The 20,714-nt window shown below is 35.2% G+C and overlaps 1 protein-coding gene across 3 annotated transcripts in view; it reads right to left on the minus strand.

Annotated features, from left to right (window-relative positions):
• Nucleotides 1–20,714, minus strand: part of STAG1 (STAG1 cohesin complex component) — a 496,597-nt gene that overhangs the window by 196,230 nt on the left and 279,653 nt on the right. For all 3 annotated transcript variants that reach the window (XM_086354992.1, XM_086354939.1, XM_086355119.1), the window contains one exon: nucleotides 17,672–17,748. In XM_086354992.1, the coding sequence (XP_086211118.1) occupies nucleotides 17,672–17,731 (60 nt within the window). In that variant the 5' untranslated portion in view covers nucleotides 17,732–17,748. The remainder of the gene's footprint in view (nucleotides 1–17,671; nucleotides 17,749–20,714) is intronic.

Here is a 20,714-nt window from a genome sequence, read left to right on the forward strand (position 1 = left end):
TTTGGGTTCTCATGGGTCTTATATTTTTTAACTATTGAAGTTGTCAGTGTATTACTGCTATTAGTTTACAAAGTTCTTTCATCATTTAGAACATAAATTCACCGTCTAGAGCTATAACTTTGTTGATCTCTATAGTACCTATCCAAAAGTTGGACATGCATTGTTATTACTGAACAAATACAAAATTACATTAATACCATAGAAATAAGTTTGAAAGATCAAACAGTTAACACTTGTTAAAAAAGAAAGTTATCCCTAAAATGTCACATTTATGTCACACATCAATTACATCATGATTTTGTAGGTATATTTTAAAACTGAAGGATATAATGCTTGAAATTACCACAAAGGAATAACCTCAATATACAGCTGATTATGATTAACGCAGATAGGGAGTTAATCCAGTTCCCAGCGATACAAGTATTACTGTTGAGTCATACTTTGGTTTATGATTATCTCATTTAAGCATTTCTCATAATGAGAGTGTCTGAGAAAACTCAATCTAAATTAAAGATATCATATTAATCAATAGAATATAATTGATCCTTTAAGAAATACTAGCTAAATCTACAACTTATTCAGTTAGTCCTAAGACACATGTAATAAAACCCACCAGAAAGTTTATAATATGACTGAAGGTGTAACTATTACTTGTACCCATCTCCAGCTATTTCAGATTATACACTTAGAGTTACATATTAGGCAGAATACAGTAGTGGCTACCAATATGAACTTAGGAGCTAAATGATCTGGGTTCAGTTCCTGGCTTTGCCATTTACTAGTTTTGTGACCTCAGAGAAATGTCTCTACCCTTTTGGCCTCAATATTATCATCTGTGAAAAGGAGATAAAGAAAACCTGCCTCATGAAAATGTCAAGAATTACATTTTTATGAAAAGTACTTACAATGGTGCATGATACAGAATAGGTATGGTATCTGTATCTGCTACTATTATTTTTCAACATGTTTTATCATGTTTCCAATAATTATACTTCAAGGTTCATAGGTATAATATTATTTCCAGTCTGGAACCTTTCCACATTACAAACTGGGTACAACTTCTTGAGTCTATATTACTTTTCTACACGATTATTCCTTTGTTTTGGCATTTCTCATATCCAACTTTGTTTCCTTTCTTTAATATTCTGTTTACCTTCCTCAACTTGGAGTAGTCTCCAAAGTAATACAGACAACACAAACTGAACAATGCACTGCAACAAAATACAACTTTTTATTTTTATCTACAAATAAATAATTTACTATAAATATTTAAGACAATGAATAAGATTGGTATGTCCTCACTAGGTCCATATTTCAGATTGTTCTGTGTCACAGATAGTATTTGAGGTATCCTATTTGAGTTATCCTAGGAGAACAAAAATAGTTCAGTGCTCTAAAGGATTGACCCGAGAAATTAAACTCTCCACAGGTTGTTCATAAGTTACTTATCATTGCAATGGATTTATGATTTATACTACGTTTAACTCTTCACAAAATGGAAATGCAAAGATTTCTGGAGAAAACAGACACAAAACAAAAATCTATAATCACAAGTGAATAACAAGAAACATGGCGGCACTGACACTTCCTGCACAAGCTCTCCTTTAGACCACTATGAAACTTAAAGCCATGATGACAAGCTAATGACTTCCATCATTAGAAACTCACCAGCAATTATCCTTCAGTTAAAAATAAATTAAAAACAAAAAGAAACTGACCTAGTAGTACAAGCACTTAATTCTATAAATAAATATATGCTTTAACAAACACTAACAATAAATACAGTCTACTGACATAAGGATAAAAGGAAACAACTTCCTATTTTTATTCATTAGGTATTTAGGAAATAAACTTAGTTCAGTTAAATTAAGAAAGTCGGCAACAATTAACAGGCAGCTACTTTTTAAGTAATTTCCTTACAAGAACAGAACTATATAGCCTTCTGAGAAGAAGTATGGGGAAGACATGGGCAGAATAATTTCATATATAAAATTAGCCTTTTCATAAGTTTTTATTACTAGAAATTTAGATTAAAAATGTTTCACTGATAGAATATACAATCAAAAATATTTAGAGACTTTAAATTCAGGTTTCCTCTATCATGTTTTCGCATCTCTTCACATTTTCTCAGTTTGTACTATTTGAACATTTTTACATTTCATAATATTTTTAATCATTTGTTTAATAACTGCTCAAATGGATAAGTAAAAAGTACTATACTTAAGTTTAAATCAACGAATTCACATAAGCACATATGATTAGAAATGAGAAGAAAAAAATCTAGAAGATAAGTCATAATCACTATAAAGAGCACAATAAACAACATTTAGAATTATGAGCAGAGCAATACAAAATAACACACATACGAATGAAAGGCACTAAGTGAATACAGTTGACCCGTGCACAACACAGGTTTGAACTATGCAAATCCACACAAAGTTTTTCAAATTTAAATAAATTGGGAAAATTTTTTATAGATTTGCAAAAACTTGAAAATTAACTGGCAAACCACATAGCTTGTCAACCAAAAAACTAAGAAAAATAGAAATATCATAAATGCTTAAAATAATGATATCATTTATTTTATCACTACCATATAATATACATAAATCTACTATAAAAAGTTAAAATATATCAAAACTTACCCACACAAACACTTACAGACTGTCACATGGCGCCATTTGCAGTTGGGAGAAATGTAAACAAATGTGAAGATGCAATATTAAAACATAACTGCATAAAATTAACTATAGTACATACTGTATTACTGTCATAGGTTTGTAGCTACTTCCTGTTGCTATTAGTGAGGACTGGCTTAATATGCTGTGTGACACTAATCATCTCCTGTGAGCACTTTGTTTCTTTAGTAAACTGCATAATTACAATAAAATGGAATCTCTTGCTGTTCTTTCGTATTTAACATCATATTTAGTACAATACCATGAAAAACCTTCAATAATACCATGAGACCCACAGAAGTGCTACTAGTGATGCTGGAAGTGCTTCTCTTAAGCAGGGAAAAGTTGCTTGATATGTATGAAAGACTGAGGTCTGCAGCTGTGGCTGCCCACCATTTCAAAATAAATGAAATCCAGCAAAAAGACTATTTAAAAAGAAAAGGAAATTCATGAAATGATCACTGTAGCTATTCCAGCAGGCATAAAAACCTTGCACTTTTCATGATATCTTTTTATTTCATATTGAATGCAGCTCTTATATTGGTATAGGACTGCTTCAAGAAAGGCATACCTATGACTTCTAATATAAGTGGAGAAAATGTAATCATTATATGAAAACATAAAGCAAAAGAAAGGTGAAACATCTAAAGCTGGAGAATTTAAAGCGTGAAAAGGATTGTTGATAATTTTAGAAAAAGTGTTTGCTTTAACAAACATAAAGATAACAGGCAAAGAAAATTGTGCTGACCAAGAGGCAGCAGACAAATTCCAAGTCTTCATTAAGACAATCACTAAGGAGAAAGGACAACTGCCTAAAATAAATTTTTTAACTTTTATTGAAATACAGTTGATTTACAATGTTGTATTCGCTTCAAGCGTACATCAAAGTTATTTAGGTGTGTACATATGTATGTGTATGTATATGTATTTCTTTTTTTACATTCTCTTCCATTATATGTTACTACAAGATAGTGTAGTTTCCTGTGCTATAACTCTTAGGTACTTGCTGCTTATATATTTTATATACAGTAATGTGTGTATTTTGGAACCAAACCCCTTGTGCCTTTTAGTAAACCAAAAATTTGTTTTCTATGTCTGTAAGTGCATTTGTTTTCTACATAAGTTCATTTGTATCACTTTTATTAAATTTCACTTATAAATGATATATGGTATTTGTCTGTCTGACTTACATCACTTAGCATGATAATCTCCTAGGTCCAACCATATTGCTGTGAGATTTCATTCTTCTTTTTCTTCTAATGGCTAAGTAATGTTTCACTGCAAACACACATACACACACAGCACTCTTTATCCATTCATCTGTCAATGGACACTTACAGAGCTTCCATGTCTTGACTGTTATAAATAGCACTACTGTGCACATTGTGGTGTATGTATCTTTTCCAACTTTGCTTTTTTTTCAGGATATGTTTTTTTTCACAAGCCCAGGAGAGGGACTGCAGGATCATATGGTAGCTCTATTTTTACTATTTTAAGGAACCTCCATTATGTTCTCCAAAGTGGCTGTCCCAATATACATTACTACCAACAATGTAGGAGGGTTTCCTTTTCTCCATACCTTCTCCAGCATTTATTTATAGAATATGATGTAGGTCATTCTGACTGGTATGGGGTGGTATCTTATTATAGTTTTGATTTGCATTTCTCTAATAACTAGTAATGTTGAACATCTTTTTGTGTGTCTGTTGGTAATCTGTATGCTTCTCTCTCTCTTCTGCCCATTTTTTATTTGCTTGCTTTTTTGATGTTGAGTTGCATAAGCTCTTTGTATTATTTTAGAGATTACTCCCATTTCAGTTGCATCACTTGCAAATATATTCTCCTATCCTATAGGTTATCTTTTTGTTTTTTAAATTATGTCCCTTTTTAAATTTGTTTTTGTTTCCACAACTCTAGGAGATGGATCCAAAAAGATATTCCAATGACCTATGTTAAATAATGTTCTATGTTTCCATATAGGAGTTTTATACTATCTAGTCTTTATTTTTGGTCTAATCCATTTTGTTTTTATGCATGGTATGAAAGAAAGTTCTAATCTTATTTTTTATATGTAGGTTTTAGATTTCCCAGCACCACTTACTGAAGAGATTTCCTACTCTCCATTGTGTATTCCTGCACCATTTGTCATAGATTAATTGACCACAGGTACATGGTTTTATTTCTGAGTTTATATCATGTTCTGTCTGTCTGTTTGTGCCAGTACCATACCATTTTGATGACTGTAGCTTTGTGATACAGTCTGAACACAGGGTGCCTGCTTTCTCCAGCATCAGTTTTCTTTCTTAACAGTGCTTTGGCTATTTGTGGTCTTTTGTGTTTCCACACAAATTCTGCAAAAAGTCTACTTCTGTGAAAAGTGCCACTGGCAATTTGATAGGAATTGTACTCAGTCTGTAGACTGTCTTCAGCAGAATGGTCATTTTGACAATGTTGATTCCACCAATCCAAAAATATGGTATATCTTCCCAACTATTTGTATCATCTTCAATTTCTTTCAGCACTTTATAGTGCTTGGAGTATAGGTAGTTTACCTCCTTTTCTAGGATTGTTGCTACTGCTAAGTCACTTCAGTCATGTCTGACTCTGTGTGATGCCACAGACAGCAACCCACTCCTAGGTATTTTTTTTTCCCTTTGATACAATGCTAAATGGGATTTTTCTTTAACTTTCTGAATTCCCATTGTTAGTGTATAGAAATACAACAGATTTCTGTGTATTAAATTCATACACTTTACAAAATTCACTGATGAGTTTCAGCAGATTTCTAGTACTATATTTAGGATTTTCTACAGGCAGTGTCATCTGCAAACAATAAAAGTACTATGTCTTCTTTATCAATTTGGATTCTTTTTATTTCTCTTACTACCTTGACTAGGACTTCCTACAGTGGCGAGAGCAGACAACCTTATCTTGTTACTGGTCTTAGAGGAAGTCCTTTCAGCTTTTCACAACTAAGTATGATGGCAGCTATGCCATTTGTTCATATATGGCCTCTATTATATAGAGCTCTATGTCTGCTTTCTGGAAAATTTTTTTAAATTATAAATGGATGTTGAATTTTATCAAAAGCATTTTTCTGCATCAATTAAGGACCATATGGTTTTTATTTTCCAACTTGCTAATGCAATGTATCACACTTACTGATTTGCAGATATAGGAAAGTCCTTGCATTTCTGAGATAAATCGACCTAATCACAGTTTATGCTCTTTACACCATATTCGATTTGCTTGTATTTTCTTGAAGAACTTTGTACCTATGTGCATCAGTGAAACTGGCCTGTGATATATACATAATTTTTTTTTTTTTTTTGCATATCGTGTGGTATCACACTGATGTTGGCCTCACAGAATGACCTTGGACATGCTCTATCCTCAGGTGTTTTAATTCTCTTCTAAATATCTGATAGAATTCACCTGTGAAATTATCTGGTTACTTTTGTTTGTTGGGAGATTTTTAGTCTCACATTGAATTTCAGTACTTATAACTGTCCTATTCTTGTTTTCTATTTCTTCCTAGTTCCAGCTTGCTGCTGCTACTGCTGCTAAGTCTCTTCAGTCGTGTCCGACTCTGTGCAACCCCATGGACGGCAGCCTACCAGGCTTCTCCATCCATGGGATTCTCCAGGAAAGAACACTGGAGTGGGTTGCCTTCTCCTCCAATGCATGAAAGTGAAAAGTGAAAGTGAAGTCGCTCAGTCAGGTCTGACTCTTAGTGACCCCATGGACTGCAGCCTACCAGGCTCCTCCGTCCATGGGATTTTCCAGGGATGAGTACTGGAGTGGGGTGCCATTGCCTTCTCCCAGTTCCAGCTTAGGAGACTGTAAATTTCTAAGAATTGTTCCACTTCTTATAGATTGTCCATTTTATTGGCATACAGCTGCTTACAGTAGTCTCTTAAGGTCCTTTCTATTTCTGTAATGTCAGTTTTAACTTTTCTTTTTAATTTCTAATTTTACTGATTTGGGCCTTTCCCTTTTTTTTTCTTGATGAGTCTGGTTAAAGTTTTACCATTCTTTAAATCTTTCAAGGAATTAACTTTTAGTTAATCTAACAGGCATTTCTAAACAGGCATTTCTCCAAAGATGACATACAGATGGCTAACAAACATATGAAAAGATGCTCAACATCACTCAGTATTAGAGAAATGAAAATCAAAACCACAATGAGATTTTCAGCTCACACCAGTTCAGAATGGCTATCATCAAAAAGTCTACAAACAATAAATGCTGGAGAGGGTGTGGAGAAAAGGGAACGGTCTTGCACTGTTGCTGGGAATGTAAACTGATACAGCCAATATGGAAGACGGTATGGAGATTCCTTAAGAAACTAGGAATAAAACCACCATATGACCCAGCAATCCCACTCCTGGGCATCTACCCTGAGGAAACCAAAATTGAAAAGGCACATGTATCCTACAGTTCATTGCAGCAATGAATGAATGAATATACTTAAAAAATAGCTAGAACATGGAAGCAACCTAGATGTCCATCAAGAGATGAATGGATAAAGAACTTGTGGTACATATATACTATGGATATTACTCAGCCATAAAAAGGAACACATTTGAGTTAGTTCTGATGAGGTGGATGGACCTAGAGCCTATTATACAGAGTGAAGTAAGTCAGAAAGATAAATATCATAGTCTAATGCACATATATGGAATCTAGGAAAATGGTACTGAAGAATTTATTTACAGGGCAGCACTGGAGAAACAGACATAGAGAATTTATTTACGGACATGGGGAGAGGGGAGGAGAGGGTGAGATGTATGGAAAGAGTACATGGAAACTTACATTAAAATATGTAAAACAGACAGCCAATAGGAATTTGCTGTATGGCTCAGGAAACTCAAACAGGGGCTCTGTATCAACCTAGAGGGATGAGATGGGGAGGGAGATGGGAGGAAGGTTCAAAAGAGGGGATATATGTATACCTATGGCTGATTTATTTTGAAGTTTGACAGAAAACAAGAAAATTCTATAAAGCAATTATCCTTCAACTAAAAAAGGAAAAAAAAATACCACTGTTTCTTTCCATTCTTTTTCCTTTATTCTAAACCACAATGGTGTTATGCACTACTCTGTCTACCAGTACACTTATTTGGTCTTCTGCTTTATTTAATGGTTCCTTCCACTGTATGTTTCATTTCAGTTTTTGTATTCTCTTTCTAAATTTTTTCTTTGTTTGATTTTTGGCTGTACTGGGTCTTCAATGCTATGTACAGGCTTTCTCTAGTTATGGCAAGTAGGGGCTACTTTCTGGTTTCAGTGTGCAGGCTTCTCATTGCAGTGGTAGCTTCTCGTTGCAAAGCATGGTCTCTAGGATGCATGGGCTTCAGTAGCTGCAGCACACTGGCTTGGTAGCTGTGAAACGGGCTGAGCTGTCCTACTTCAAGTGGGATCTTCCTGGATCAGGGATCAAACCCATGTACCATTCACTGGCAGGAGGATTCTTCACCAGTGGACCACCAGGAAGTCCTCAGATACTGCATTCTAATTTTTCTAATCCTTGTTAAAAACTTCTTTTAACTTATTGCTCTGTGTATCCATTCTCTTCCTAAATGTTTGCATCCTTCATGTTTGCATCTCTTCCTAAATGTTTGCATCATTACTCTGCACTCTTTCTCATATAGTTACCTATCTCCACATCATTTAGTTGTTTTGGGACTTAATTTTGTTCCTTTATCTGGAACATGTTCTTCTGTCATTTCATTTTGTCTAAAGTTCTATTTTTATTTTATATATGTGTAAAGTTATTATTCTTGACTTTGAAAAAGAAACCCTCTGTTGAGTATGTCCTAGGTGTTCTAGCAGTACAATTCCCTCTCATAACGCAATGATCAGGTACCAGCTGTTCCCATTTTAAGTTCTGACCTATTTGTGGACTCAGCTCCACAGGGTGTAAGACTGTATGTTTTTTGCTTCAGTTGTCTGCTCCCTGGTGAGTGAGGCTGGTCTAGAGGCTTGTGGAACCTTCCTGATGGGAGGGAATGGTGCGTAAAATTGGATCTTGGCTCTCTGGTGGGCAGGGCTTTGTCAAAATGTGTGCCAAGAGGTGGCTGTGGGATCAGGAAGTCTTTAGGCAGCCTCTTTATTGACAGGTGGGACTGTGTTCCAGTCCTGTTGCTTACTTGGTCTGAGGTATTCCAGGACTGGAACCTACAGGCTATTGGGTGGTGCCAGGTCTTTGTGCTAATGTCCCAAGCAAGATGTCAACCCTCAGATAATTTCTTATGGATATGTTCACTGCCAACTTTTATGACCCAATAGAGAACCACAGCCCCATTCTCCCTCCCAGGAAGCCTTCCAAGAGCAGGATTAGTTCCAGCCCAGGCTCCTATGAAGTCACTGCTTTCCCTCTGAGTCCTGGTGCTCACACAACCTCACATGCATCATCCAAGTCTGGAGTCTCTGTTTTCCCCAGTCCTATAGAGCTCCTGTGATCAAAAGTTGCTAGAGTTAGAAGCCAAATAAATGCTCTGTAGGCTCTTCCTCCTGATGCCAGACCTACAGGCTAGGGAGCTTAATGTGAGGCTCAGAGCTCTCACTCCCATAGGAAAATTTCTGTGATGGAATTATTTTCCAGTTTCTGGGTCACTCCAGATGTATGGGATTTGATTATATCACAAATGTGCTCCACCTATCACCTCATGATTTCTTGTCTTTGGATGTAGAGTACCTTTTCAGAAGGTTTCAATCTTTTTTATTTATGGCTGTACAGAAGTTAGTTGTGATTTTGATATTCTTATGGGAGGAAGTGAACTTAAGTTCTTCTACTCTGCCATATTGTTTTCTTTCCTGGCCAGCTAAGGATGGGGCACCTGCAGGAACTAGCAAGAGCCACAGACCCTTGCTTAGTGTCAACAGTGCTAGAAACTGCTCTCCAGCATAACAGATACCTCGCTGTTCACGGCTGGGTGTGTTCCTACATATCTCAATGGCAGGAGAGTAGCTCATCTTTGCTGGACTAGTGATCTCAGTTGCAGCTACTGTCTCTGGACTGAGCAGAAAGTTCCAACCATCCTGTCCTAGTCAACAAAACTTCTGAAAGGAAAAACTTCTTTCCCTTCTAGCTTGGATCTGGTAGAGAGGGCCTGAAGATTAACTGACAGCCAACAGACTGAGTGGAGAAGAGACAAAGTTTATTTACAACTGTACATGCTCAGTGGTATGTAAGTCTGCCTGAACAAGTTTTTAATGCAGATGAAAGTGCCCTTTTGTGAAAAAAAAATTTTTTCAGGAAAAAAATTATCATAAAGAATATCATTAGTAAGGAAGAGAAGTGAGCACCAGGCCATAAAACATGAAGGCATAGGTTAACTCTACTTTTTGTACACACAAAAGTCAGGTTTATGATCAAGACTCCTCTTAACTAAAAAACTACAAACTCCTCAGCCTTGAAGTAGAAAAGATAAACACTGGCTACCAGACTTTTGGTTGTACAGTAAGAATGCATGGACAATGAGAACCCTTTTTCTGGACTGATTCCATTTATGCTTTGTCACTGAAGTTAGGAAGTACCTTGCCAGTAAGAGACTGACTTTTAAAATTCTTTTCATAATGAACAATACCCCTGATTACCCAGAACTCTATGAATTCAACACTGAAGGTGTCAAAGTAATCAAACTGTTCTGAAATAAAACATCTCTAATTCGGTCTTTAGATGAGGAAGTCACAGTCGTTGTTGTTCAGTTCCTAAGTCGTATGCAACTCTTTCCAGCCCCATTGTCTACAGCATGCCAGGCTCACCTATCTTTCACTATCGCCTGGAGTCTGCTGAAATTAATTTCCATTGATTCTGTGACACTATCTAACTATCTCATCCTCTGCCACCCTCTTCTCCTTTTGCCCTCAATCTTTCTGAGCACCAGGGTCTTTTCCAGCGAGTTGGCTCTTCACATCAGATGAGTATTGAAGCTTCAGCATCAGTATTTCCAATGAATATTCAGGGTTTATTTCCTTTAGGATTGACTCTCTGCAGTCCGAGGGACTCTCAAGAATCTTCTCCAAAAGCACAATTCAAAAGCATCAATTCTTCGGTGTTCAGCCTTCTTTACAGTCCAACTCTCACATCCATACATGACTACTGGAAAAACCATAGCTTTGACTGTATGTACCTTTGTTGGCAAAGTGATGTCTCAGCTTTTTAATATGTGGTCGAGATTTGTCATAAGCTTTCCTTCCAAGGAGAAGGGTCTTTTAATTTCATGGCTGCAGTCACTGTCCAGTGATTTTGGATCCCAAGAAAATAAAATCTATCACTATTTCCACTTTTTCCCCTTCTATTGGCCATAAAGTGATGAGACTGGATGCCATGGTCTTCTTAGTCTTTCAATGTTGAGTTTCAAGCCACCTTTTTCACTCTCCTTTTTGACCCATATCAAATTCTATAGTTCCTTTTCAACTACTGTCATTGGAGTGGCATCATCTGCATATTTGAGGTTGAAATTGATATTTCTCCCAGCAACCTTGATTCCAATTTGTGATTCATCCAGCCTGGCATTTCACATAATGTATTCTGCATATAGGGGCTTCCCAGGTGGCACTAGTGGTAAAGAACTTGCCTGCCAATGCAGGTAGATGTAAGAGACTCAGGTTTGATCACTGGGTTGGGAAGATGCTCTGGAGTAGAAAATGGCAACCTATTCCAGTACTGCCAGGAGAATCCCATGGACAGATAAGCCTGGTGGATTAAAGTGACAGGGTTGCACAGAGTCAGACACCACTGAAGTGACTCAGCATGCAAACACACACTCTGCACACAAGTTAAATGAGTAGGGTGACAATATATAGTGCTGTTGTACTCCTTTCCCAATTTTGAACCAGTCAGTTGTTCCATGTCTGGTTCTAACTGTTGCTTCTTGACTTGAATATAGGCTTCTCAGGAGGCAGGTAAGGTGGTCTAGTACTCCCATCTCTTGAAGAAATTTCCACAATTTGTTATGATCCACACAGTCTAAGGTTTTCATGTAGTCAATGAAACAAGTTTTTCTGGAATTCCTTTGCTTTCTCTATGATTCAATGGATATTGGCAATCTGATCTCTGGTTCCTCTGCCACTTCAAAACCCAGCTTGTACATTTGGAAGTTCACATACTGCTGAAGCCTAGGTTGAAGGATTTTGAGCATTACCTTACTAGCATGTGGAATGAGCACAAATGTATGGTAGTTTGAACATTGTTTGGCATTGCCCTTCTTTGGGACTGGAATGAAAACTGACCTTTTCCAGTTCTTACAGCTGAGTTTTCAAACTTTGCTGACATACTGAGTGTAGCTCTCAGGATTTTTAAATAGCTCAGGAGGAATTCTGTCACCTCTACTAGCTTTGTGCATATAATTATTTCCTAAGTAATTATTTCCCACTTGACCTCACACTCCAACATGTCTGGTTCCAAGTGAGTGACCACATCATTGCGATTATCTGGATCATTAAGAACTTTTTTGTATAGTTCTTCTGAGCATTCTTGCCACCTCTTCTTAATGTCTTCTGCTCCTGTTAGGTCCTTAACCGTTTCTGTCCTTTACTGTGCCTGATGATTGAATAAAATGTTCACATAAGGGCCTCATGATACACAGTAATTGATGGAAAGGATTGTCTCTGTACTATAGAAGATAGAACATCATGAAAGTCTGAAAGAACTTCACCACTGAAGTTGCCATTGTTGCTACAGAAAAAGTCATGAAAGCTATCAGACCTGAAATAATAAATTCCCACTGGAGATAAATTTTGCCTAGATGTTTTCCATCACTTCAGAGGACTTAGGAGAGAGCCTATCAAAGGAATCATGAAAGAGACTATGAATATGGCATAAAAGGTGGGGTGTGGTGAAGCGTTTTAAGATACGAATCTTGGAGAAATCAAGAGCTAACAGACACTACACCAAAGGAATTATGAGAAGATGACTTGACAGAGATGAGTGCTTCCAAACCAGTACTGTACAATGAGGAAGAACACATAGAATAAACAATTCCAGAAAACAAATAACATTAGACAATCTTACTCAAATACTACTTTTAACTTCTTTAATAACAAGGACCCTTTTAATATAGAGCACTGAAACTAAAGTGAATGGTGGAAGAAGGTTTGGTATTATATAGAAGCATTTTTATACAGATGAAAAAGCAAAATTCAGACAGAAATTATTATGTATTTGCATAAAATTACACTGAATATGCCTGTTTTCCTGCCTACTGTTCCACCTCTTCCACATCTGCCATCTCTGAAACAGCAAGACCAAACTCTCCTCTTCCTCAGCGTAGTCAATGTAAAGATAATGAGGAAAAAGACTTTTATGATGATTCACTTCCACTTAAGGAACAGCAAATAATCACCATGCCATACACTTAATAAATGTATCTGTTGTATATGTGTGTGTCTCCAATGGAAAATATCCCACATAGCTCAGTAGGTAAAGCATCTGCCTGCAATGCGGGAGACCTGGGTTCAATTCCTGGATCAGGAAGTTCCCCTGGAGAAGGAAATCGCAACCCACTCCAGTATTCTTGCTTGGAGAATCCCATGGACAGAGGAGCCTGGCAGGCTACACTTCATGGGATCGCAAGAGTCAGACACACCTTAGCACTATCTTTATCTTTTTATGGCAAGTACTGTGTAAGTTCTTGTGCCATCATCATTGCTTAAGTGTTCAATTATGTTTTGTGTCCAAGACAAGCACAAGGTGAGTGATATTTTTCACATAGTGTTCTATAACTTTGCTTTCAAAGAGTTACATTACTATATAGTAATGTATATAGTATGACTCACTCTCTCTCATATAGCTGGAGAAACTATGTATCAACATATCTTGTATCAGCTATATATGAGCTGAAACTATGTATCAGCGTGATTTACAAAAATGTTTCCAATAGTATATTATAAATATGACAGTAATACTATATGCTATAAAAATTTTATAACAATTCATTCATTAGTGTAAAGGCAAGGCTACTGTGAAACAATTTTATCAGTTACACTAGGCTAATACAAAGCAATTATATTATTGCCTTCATCATCATCACCCATAAATCATCATAATTATAAATCAATATGAATTATTCACAGTATCTTTTCATTTTTGATGTCTAGTGTTAGTTATATATGTAACACCTATTATGGTGTTTTGTATCATATAAGACAATACTGATACAGGTACTAACTGGATGATTCACCTTGTAAACTGATGACATAAACTTTCTGTAATGATAAACGTAGTACACAATACTGCAAATTTACTTTCCCCTTTTAATGATTTTAATAACATTTTATTTTCTCTAGATTACTTTAGTATAAGAATATAGCATATACTACACATAAAACACAAAATACGTGTTAATTGACTGTCAATATTATTGGTAAAGTTTCCAGTCAACAGTAAGGTATCAGTAGTTAACTTTTGGGAGTGTCAAAAGTTATATTGACGATTTTCAGCTACAGAGGCATTACAGTAACCAATACCCACATTGTCCAAAGGTCAGCTGACTATGAAACGTGTTGTGTTGCAAAGATTCCCCAACATAGATGTCTTACTTAAATATTTGAAAACTACACAAACTGACCTTTGAGAAACCATATCTAAGAATTTATATATGGAGATCTGATTCTAATAATCTCAGGAAGAAATACAATTACATTTTCCTTTATCTCATGACAATTTGGTTGTCCACCAGGAACCAAGTATATCTACTGACCTTGAAGAGTTATAGACTGCTTTGGGAATTAACGTATTTCTAATTAGGTTGTTATTACAATTATAAAAGACTTTTGGCCAAGTAGAGATTTGTAGGGCTTTCAAAAAAAGGTCATGTAATAACTGGGTATGACTAGTTTGTAATAAGGAATAGAAGTTACAGCATACTAGTTTTTCAGGCAATAAGATACTTTTGACCACCTTTTTCAATTCAGTTTCAATCAAAATGATTTCTACCTCATTTCACCTTTACTTCACTTTGCTATAATACAACATATTCAGTCATTCATTCAACAGAAGTTAGTGGCTTTTCCCTATTAACTAGGCATTTTTCTAGCATCTTGGGATCTAATGACTCCTTTCATCAGATATTTCAGAATTTTATCACAAATAATAATTTAAAAACTAACCTCCTTCTACTCCCAAGGAATTAAGTATTTAAGAAAAAAAAAAACCTGTGTATTTAATAATACGCAAGGATTTAAATGCATTCTCAAGTATATACACAGTAGTAAAAGATTAATATCTTTCTAAAGAATTGAAGTTAAAAATTTTTGTTATCTGCACCTGAATTATAATTTCATTGAGTTCATTACAGTGAACAATGTGTGATTCACTCCCACTTATACTTATTATGTACTGAGCTCATAAGTCTTACCACTCTGCATCATCAATGGCTTTTGTAAATACATAGTCTATCCCTCGAAAACACAATACCACCTTTCAAACAGAATTTCCACTTGTTCTTGCTTCATTGAATCTTGTCATACTTGCAGACAATCATCTTTGTCAAATAGGTCTGGCACATCTTGTTCACTAATCTCTCTGGAAATTTTGTGTATCTGTTTGCTTGTGTGTTTATTTATTCATTATTCTGAGTTCAAATTTTTATTTTCCAAATTGTTTATACAAGAAAATCTCAAGCAAATGAGTAAGCATCCTATTTTTTTTAATGACACTGTTTTAAGCCACCTAATTAAATTATATAGATATTTAAAATTGAAACTTAAAATATTTATTAAAATTTCTAATCATCACAATTATATTTATTTACTTTTATGTAGCCCTAGGAGATATCTAATTCTGCTTTAAGTTATTCTAATAACAATAAAAATAATATTAGAACAGAATTATATTCAAATAGAACTGTGATTTTTAAAAGTCTTTGATTAGGTCAATAATCTCAAATATTCAGACAAAATGTTTAAGAATATGAAACATGCATTCTGAATAATTTCATTTGTTACACTGTATTCATTTTTGTTTTCCCCTCAGCCTGTTTTCATATATGAAGTGTTCTTATAACTTAAATCTTGGATTCCTCTTTTTACTTACCTTAGAATAATAGTTCTCAATAGTTGTTCTATGTTACAATCACCTGGTGAGCTTTTTTAAAAAAAATCCCTATGCCAAGGTCACATTCCTTACAAATTAATCAAATGTCTAGGGCATGTGTAAGGGAGCCAGGAATCAGTATCCCAGTGAGACATTAATTTGCAGCTCAAATTTAGTTTGGGAACCACTGTCTTAAAATACTTAATAATCATTCCATCATGTGTTAGTCCTGGGAAGGTCCAAGACATATACCACTTTTAAATCTACAATCTGAATCACCTGTATTGCAGGCCACACATGGGAGAATAGCAGCTGGTGAGTAAACCTACTACTTGCACCTTAACTGTATGTTACCTGGCTTTAACTTCTATTTCTAACGTATAAACTCATATATTAACAACAACAACAAAATACATTTTACTGAACAGTAGTGCCACAGAAATGTTTCAGAATCTAGGGTTTTTGAATTTTAAAAGTGAACTTGGTTCATAACCTTATATTTCATCATACCCCAATAAAACCTGGTGTAGCACTCTGTAGTTAAGAACATTAATATTTAACAGCAATGCATATATATATATATATATAATTTTTTTTTCAAACTGTGAGAAATAAAAATTGACTGTAAATAGCCTATATTAGTTGAGGCCAAGTGGCCTTAGAGCCAAACCTCAGAGTTTGGATTACGAACTGTCAGAGCTTTTTGAGATTACAGAAATTAAGGCAAGTGATTCTGAAATATTATGTCCACAGGTTACAATTCAAGGTCTTCCCTATGTCCCATAAATTGTGACTACATAGTCTGAAATCCAATGACAGAATGTTTATCTAGAAAGATGCACATTAAAACATTTTGATACTGCTGCTAAAGGTGAACATCTGATGAGAAAAAGACATTGAGCAGCCTATGCTTGAATATTTACCTTAGTATGTATTTGTAGTACTTTTTTCAATTAAAAATAAATACTACTGCTACTATTAATAAAAAACCTAAACCCATGTTACTAAAAGAGTGGACTTATAAGAAAACCAATCCTTGTGGTTAGTGTTGAAGGTCAAAACAAAGGAACACCTATCAGAAAATAGAAAATAATACCAAAGGCAGAATGTTAAAACAGGAACTGATGCTGGCCTAAAGCATGACATGAATTGAGTTCACTATAAATAAAGAAATAAAACTGTTAAAGTGTCTCAAAAATAAACATTTATGACTAGTGTAAAACTATTTGAGAGAATATTTAAGTCTTAAAATGGAAAATCATGCATGATTAACTTGTGAAGACTAACAAAGAAAACTCGTATTCTGAATAGAAATCAGATTATCTCAAGTAGAGTGTTCCAAATAGAAGAACTATACACACACACAGAAAATGGAAAGGGGGCGGGGGAGGGCAGAGGGACACATGTCAGTGGCAGGGATCCATATAAAGTAAGAATTCTGGATTAAATTTAGGAAATTTTTCACTGTTAGGATTTCTAATAACCTTAAATAAAAAAATGTGCTTTGACAATCTTAGGTCAGGTATCTTAGGTAGGTATAATAGCCAGCCTTCTGACACTTCCTTGACCTCCAAACCCTTTTTTCTTTAAAACATTTAAGAGGACTAGCATTCCACAGAATATGGAACTGTTGGAGGTGCACTTATAAATTCAGGATTTTAGATGGTCTTCAAGAATGAATGTAAAGAATCAACTCATACCTCATACCATTAATTTTCCAATCATTATCAGCCATCAGTCATTACTCAGTGCTACTATCTCCATGCAATGTAATAAAATTTCCAAAGATGATTCATTTTGGAAATAACAGCATGGATTATCACATAAAGGAGAAAACAGTATAACTTCTCTTATACTAAGTACAAAGTCAAAACAAAACTTAAAATAATCAACATATTCACCATTTACAAGTACAAAGCAGGCAATTTGTATAAACAGCAAAATGCTATACCTCATCAAATTCTTCGGTCATTTTTCTGATGATTTCTGCATTCTGCATATTTCGAAACATCTCTATTCTCACAGTACCTGTGGAACAACAGATTCTATAGTTAATTTTTCCTCTCCATGCTAAAAGTTAAATTTAACTTGACTATTTGAAAAGTTTTATATGAAAGTGATTGGGTTTTTCTTTCTTCTTCAAACTTCTATTTTAAAGGAATCCCTTGTTTAAGAAATTTAAAATTCTTTAAACGTTTAAAAAAAAAAAAAACACCTGAATAACCTATGCATTAGGTAAGTCTAATGAAAAATGTTGAGAGAAGTATTGAAGAAGGAAAAGACAAAGAATAAAACATGAATTTACGTACAGAGGGCCCTAAAGATGGCTTATGATAACCAGATATATGAGGCTTCCCTGGTGGCAGATGATGAAGAGCTGGCCCGCAAAGCAGGAGACCTGGGTTTGATCCCTGGGTCAAGAAGATTCCAGGTGGCTAGCTACCTTAGTCCAAAAATCACCCAAGTATAGAGAATGTTATCTCCCTTCAAGGCACCTTCTGTTTTTGTTTTTGTTTTTTTTAATCATCAGAATATTCTCCTTTTATTAAAACTAACTGTTCCTTAATTTAACAATACTTTCAGTTGAATCTGTTTTCTTTGAAGATGCCAGGAACCTCTAAATAAGGATCAAACAAAGGAAAAAGCTGTAACCCCCTTGTCATCTCATTCCTTTATACTTCTACCTTACTTTACTTTTATCTCAAATATGGCTATGTAAGTATTATCAGTCTTGTAAGAATGAGTGGTTTACACTGAAAATCTATGTTAAAAATAACAGAATTTAAAGAAAACTGAAACAAGGTTCAAAATCAACTTAGATACAAAGAATTCTGACATAATAATTAAAGGAGGTTCTGTTTTAGTTGGATAAATGTGTTGGACGCTAAGCTGTGTCTGACTCTTGTGACCCCATGGACTGTAGCCCCAGGCTTCTCTGTCCATAGGATTTCTCAGGCAAGAATACTGGGGTCGGTTGCCATTTTCTGATCCAGGAGATCTTCCCGACCCAGGGATCAAACCGAGTCTCCTGCATTGGCAGGTGGATTCTTTATGACTGAGCCACCTGGGAAGCTCAATAATTAAATGAGGTTTAGTTTCAATTGCATGTAAAATGTAAAATATTCAAGTTAAAAATCACAAGAATAATACTCAATAAACAGTAGGAAAATAATTAATTTATAACTTCTGACAGGCTCCTTGCAAGTGATTAATATCAGCTCTATCTGCAGTCACAATTAGGAATGGAGGCAGGAAGAGTCTCTGAGTCATACTGTATGAAAGAGCATGGAGCAATGAATAGTCATTAAAGTCAAAGTATGATCTAGAATCAGAGTCCTAAAAAAACTACAGTGGCATATTTAGCTCTTATTTAACTTAATTTTTACTAATCTTAAAATGAGAAAAATTATGTTTGCCCTATCTTTAAATCAGAACCATTTTACAGCACATTTTATTTATTGATACATAGCTCTCATTAATTTTCAATAGGTATTCCAAATATTCAACTGTAGAAATGATAGGTTGGAAGGAGAATGAAAACGAAAATGTTTTTAAATAGTTCTTCCCCTTAAAAGTTCTTAAAAACTTCCAATAGTTTTTGGAAATATGCATGCTAAGTCGCTTCAGTCGTGTCCGACTCTGTGTGACCCCAGAGACGGCAGCCCACCAGGCTCCCCGTCCCTGGGATTCTCCAGGCAAGAATACTGGAGTGGGTTGCCATTTCCTTCAATGCATGAAGGTGAAAAGTGAAAGTGAAAGTGAAGTCGTGTCCAACTCTGAGCGACCCCATGGACTGCAGCCTACAGGGCTCCTCCATCCATGGGATTTTCCAGGCAAGAGTACTGGAGTGGGGTGCCATCGCCTTCTCCGTGGAAATATGCAATTTCCAAAAAAAAAAAAAGATAAAATTTTTACTGTGATTTAAAATTTTATGAGAAAAACAGTAATGCACAGAGTATTCAACAGTGTTGAAAATAGGCTGTTTATGTACTATAGAACAGTCTATATTTTCAGAGGATTTTTAAACATTAAATAAACAAGAAATGTCCTTAACTGATAAGTGAGCTCAAATAAAAATAACTTTCTGTTAGATATGCTTAAAAAATCACTCAATTAAATAAAATTGTTTATACCTTGTATGGGTCATAAAATATTGCATCAATCTGAAACAGATTTCCATAGATAAAAAGGAAGTCATTTCAGGAGTTACTTCATGGTATTCTTGATAAGTGGAAGGACTGATGCTGAAGCTAAAGCTTTAATATTTTGACCACCTGATGCAAAGAGATCACTCACTGGAAAAGACCCTGATGCTGGGAAAGATTGAGAGCAGGAAGAGAAGGGAGCAACAGAGGATGAGATGGCTGGATGGCATCACCAACTCAATGGACATGAATCTGAGCAAACTCAGGGAGGTAGTGAAGAACAGAGAAGTCTGGTGTACTATACAGTTCATGGGGTCACAAAGAGTCGGATATGACTTAGCGACTGAACAACAACAACAATTGATAAGTAAAATTACATTCATCTGTACTTATAAAGCAAAAGAAATAAAATTAGATGTTAAAATTATTAAACATGAGAAGAACTGTTCTTAGGGGGAAGGAAATATTTTAGATCTTGAATAGAGTGTCATAATTATGGCTGTATGCATTTGTCAAAAGCTATCTATCTATATACTCTGGTGGCTTTTAATGCATGGATATTAGACCTTGGTAAAGTTGATTCTTTAAAAATTCAAGAAAAAGGACAAAGCTAACCCTACTTCTTCAGCAATGAGTTGCACATATCACTGTTAAAATATTTCCAATGTTAATAATGCTCAACTACTCAATTTCCATAATTGACAAGGCAGTTTTCACAGAGTGGAATTTTTAAATATACTTTCAATAAAATAGCTATGTTAGTTCATAAAGGGAGGACTATTTCATGGCATCAATTTAATGTGGTGAAGGGAAAGGCAACAAAACAGCAACCAGTATTAAAAGCAATAT

This window comes from Bos grunniens, chromosome 1, assembly GCF_055505025.1.
Source record: "Bos grunniens cultivar Pamir isolate PY7600 chromosome 1, Bosgru_T2T1.0, whole genome shotgun sequence".
In the NCBI taxonomy this organism is placed as follows: domain Eukaryota; kingdom Metazoa; phylum Chordata; class Mammalia; order Artiodactyla; family Bovidae; genus Bos; species Bos grunniens.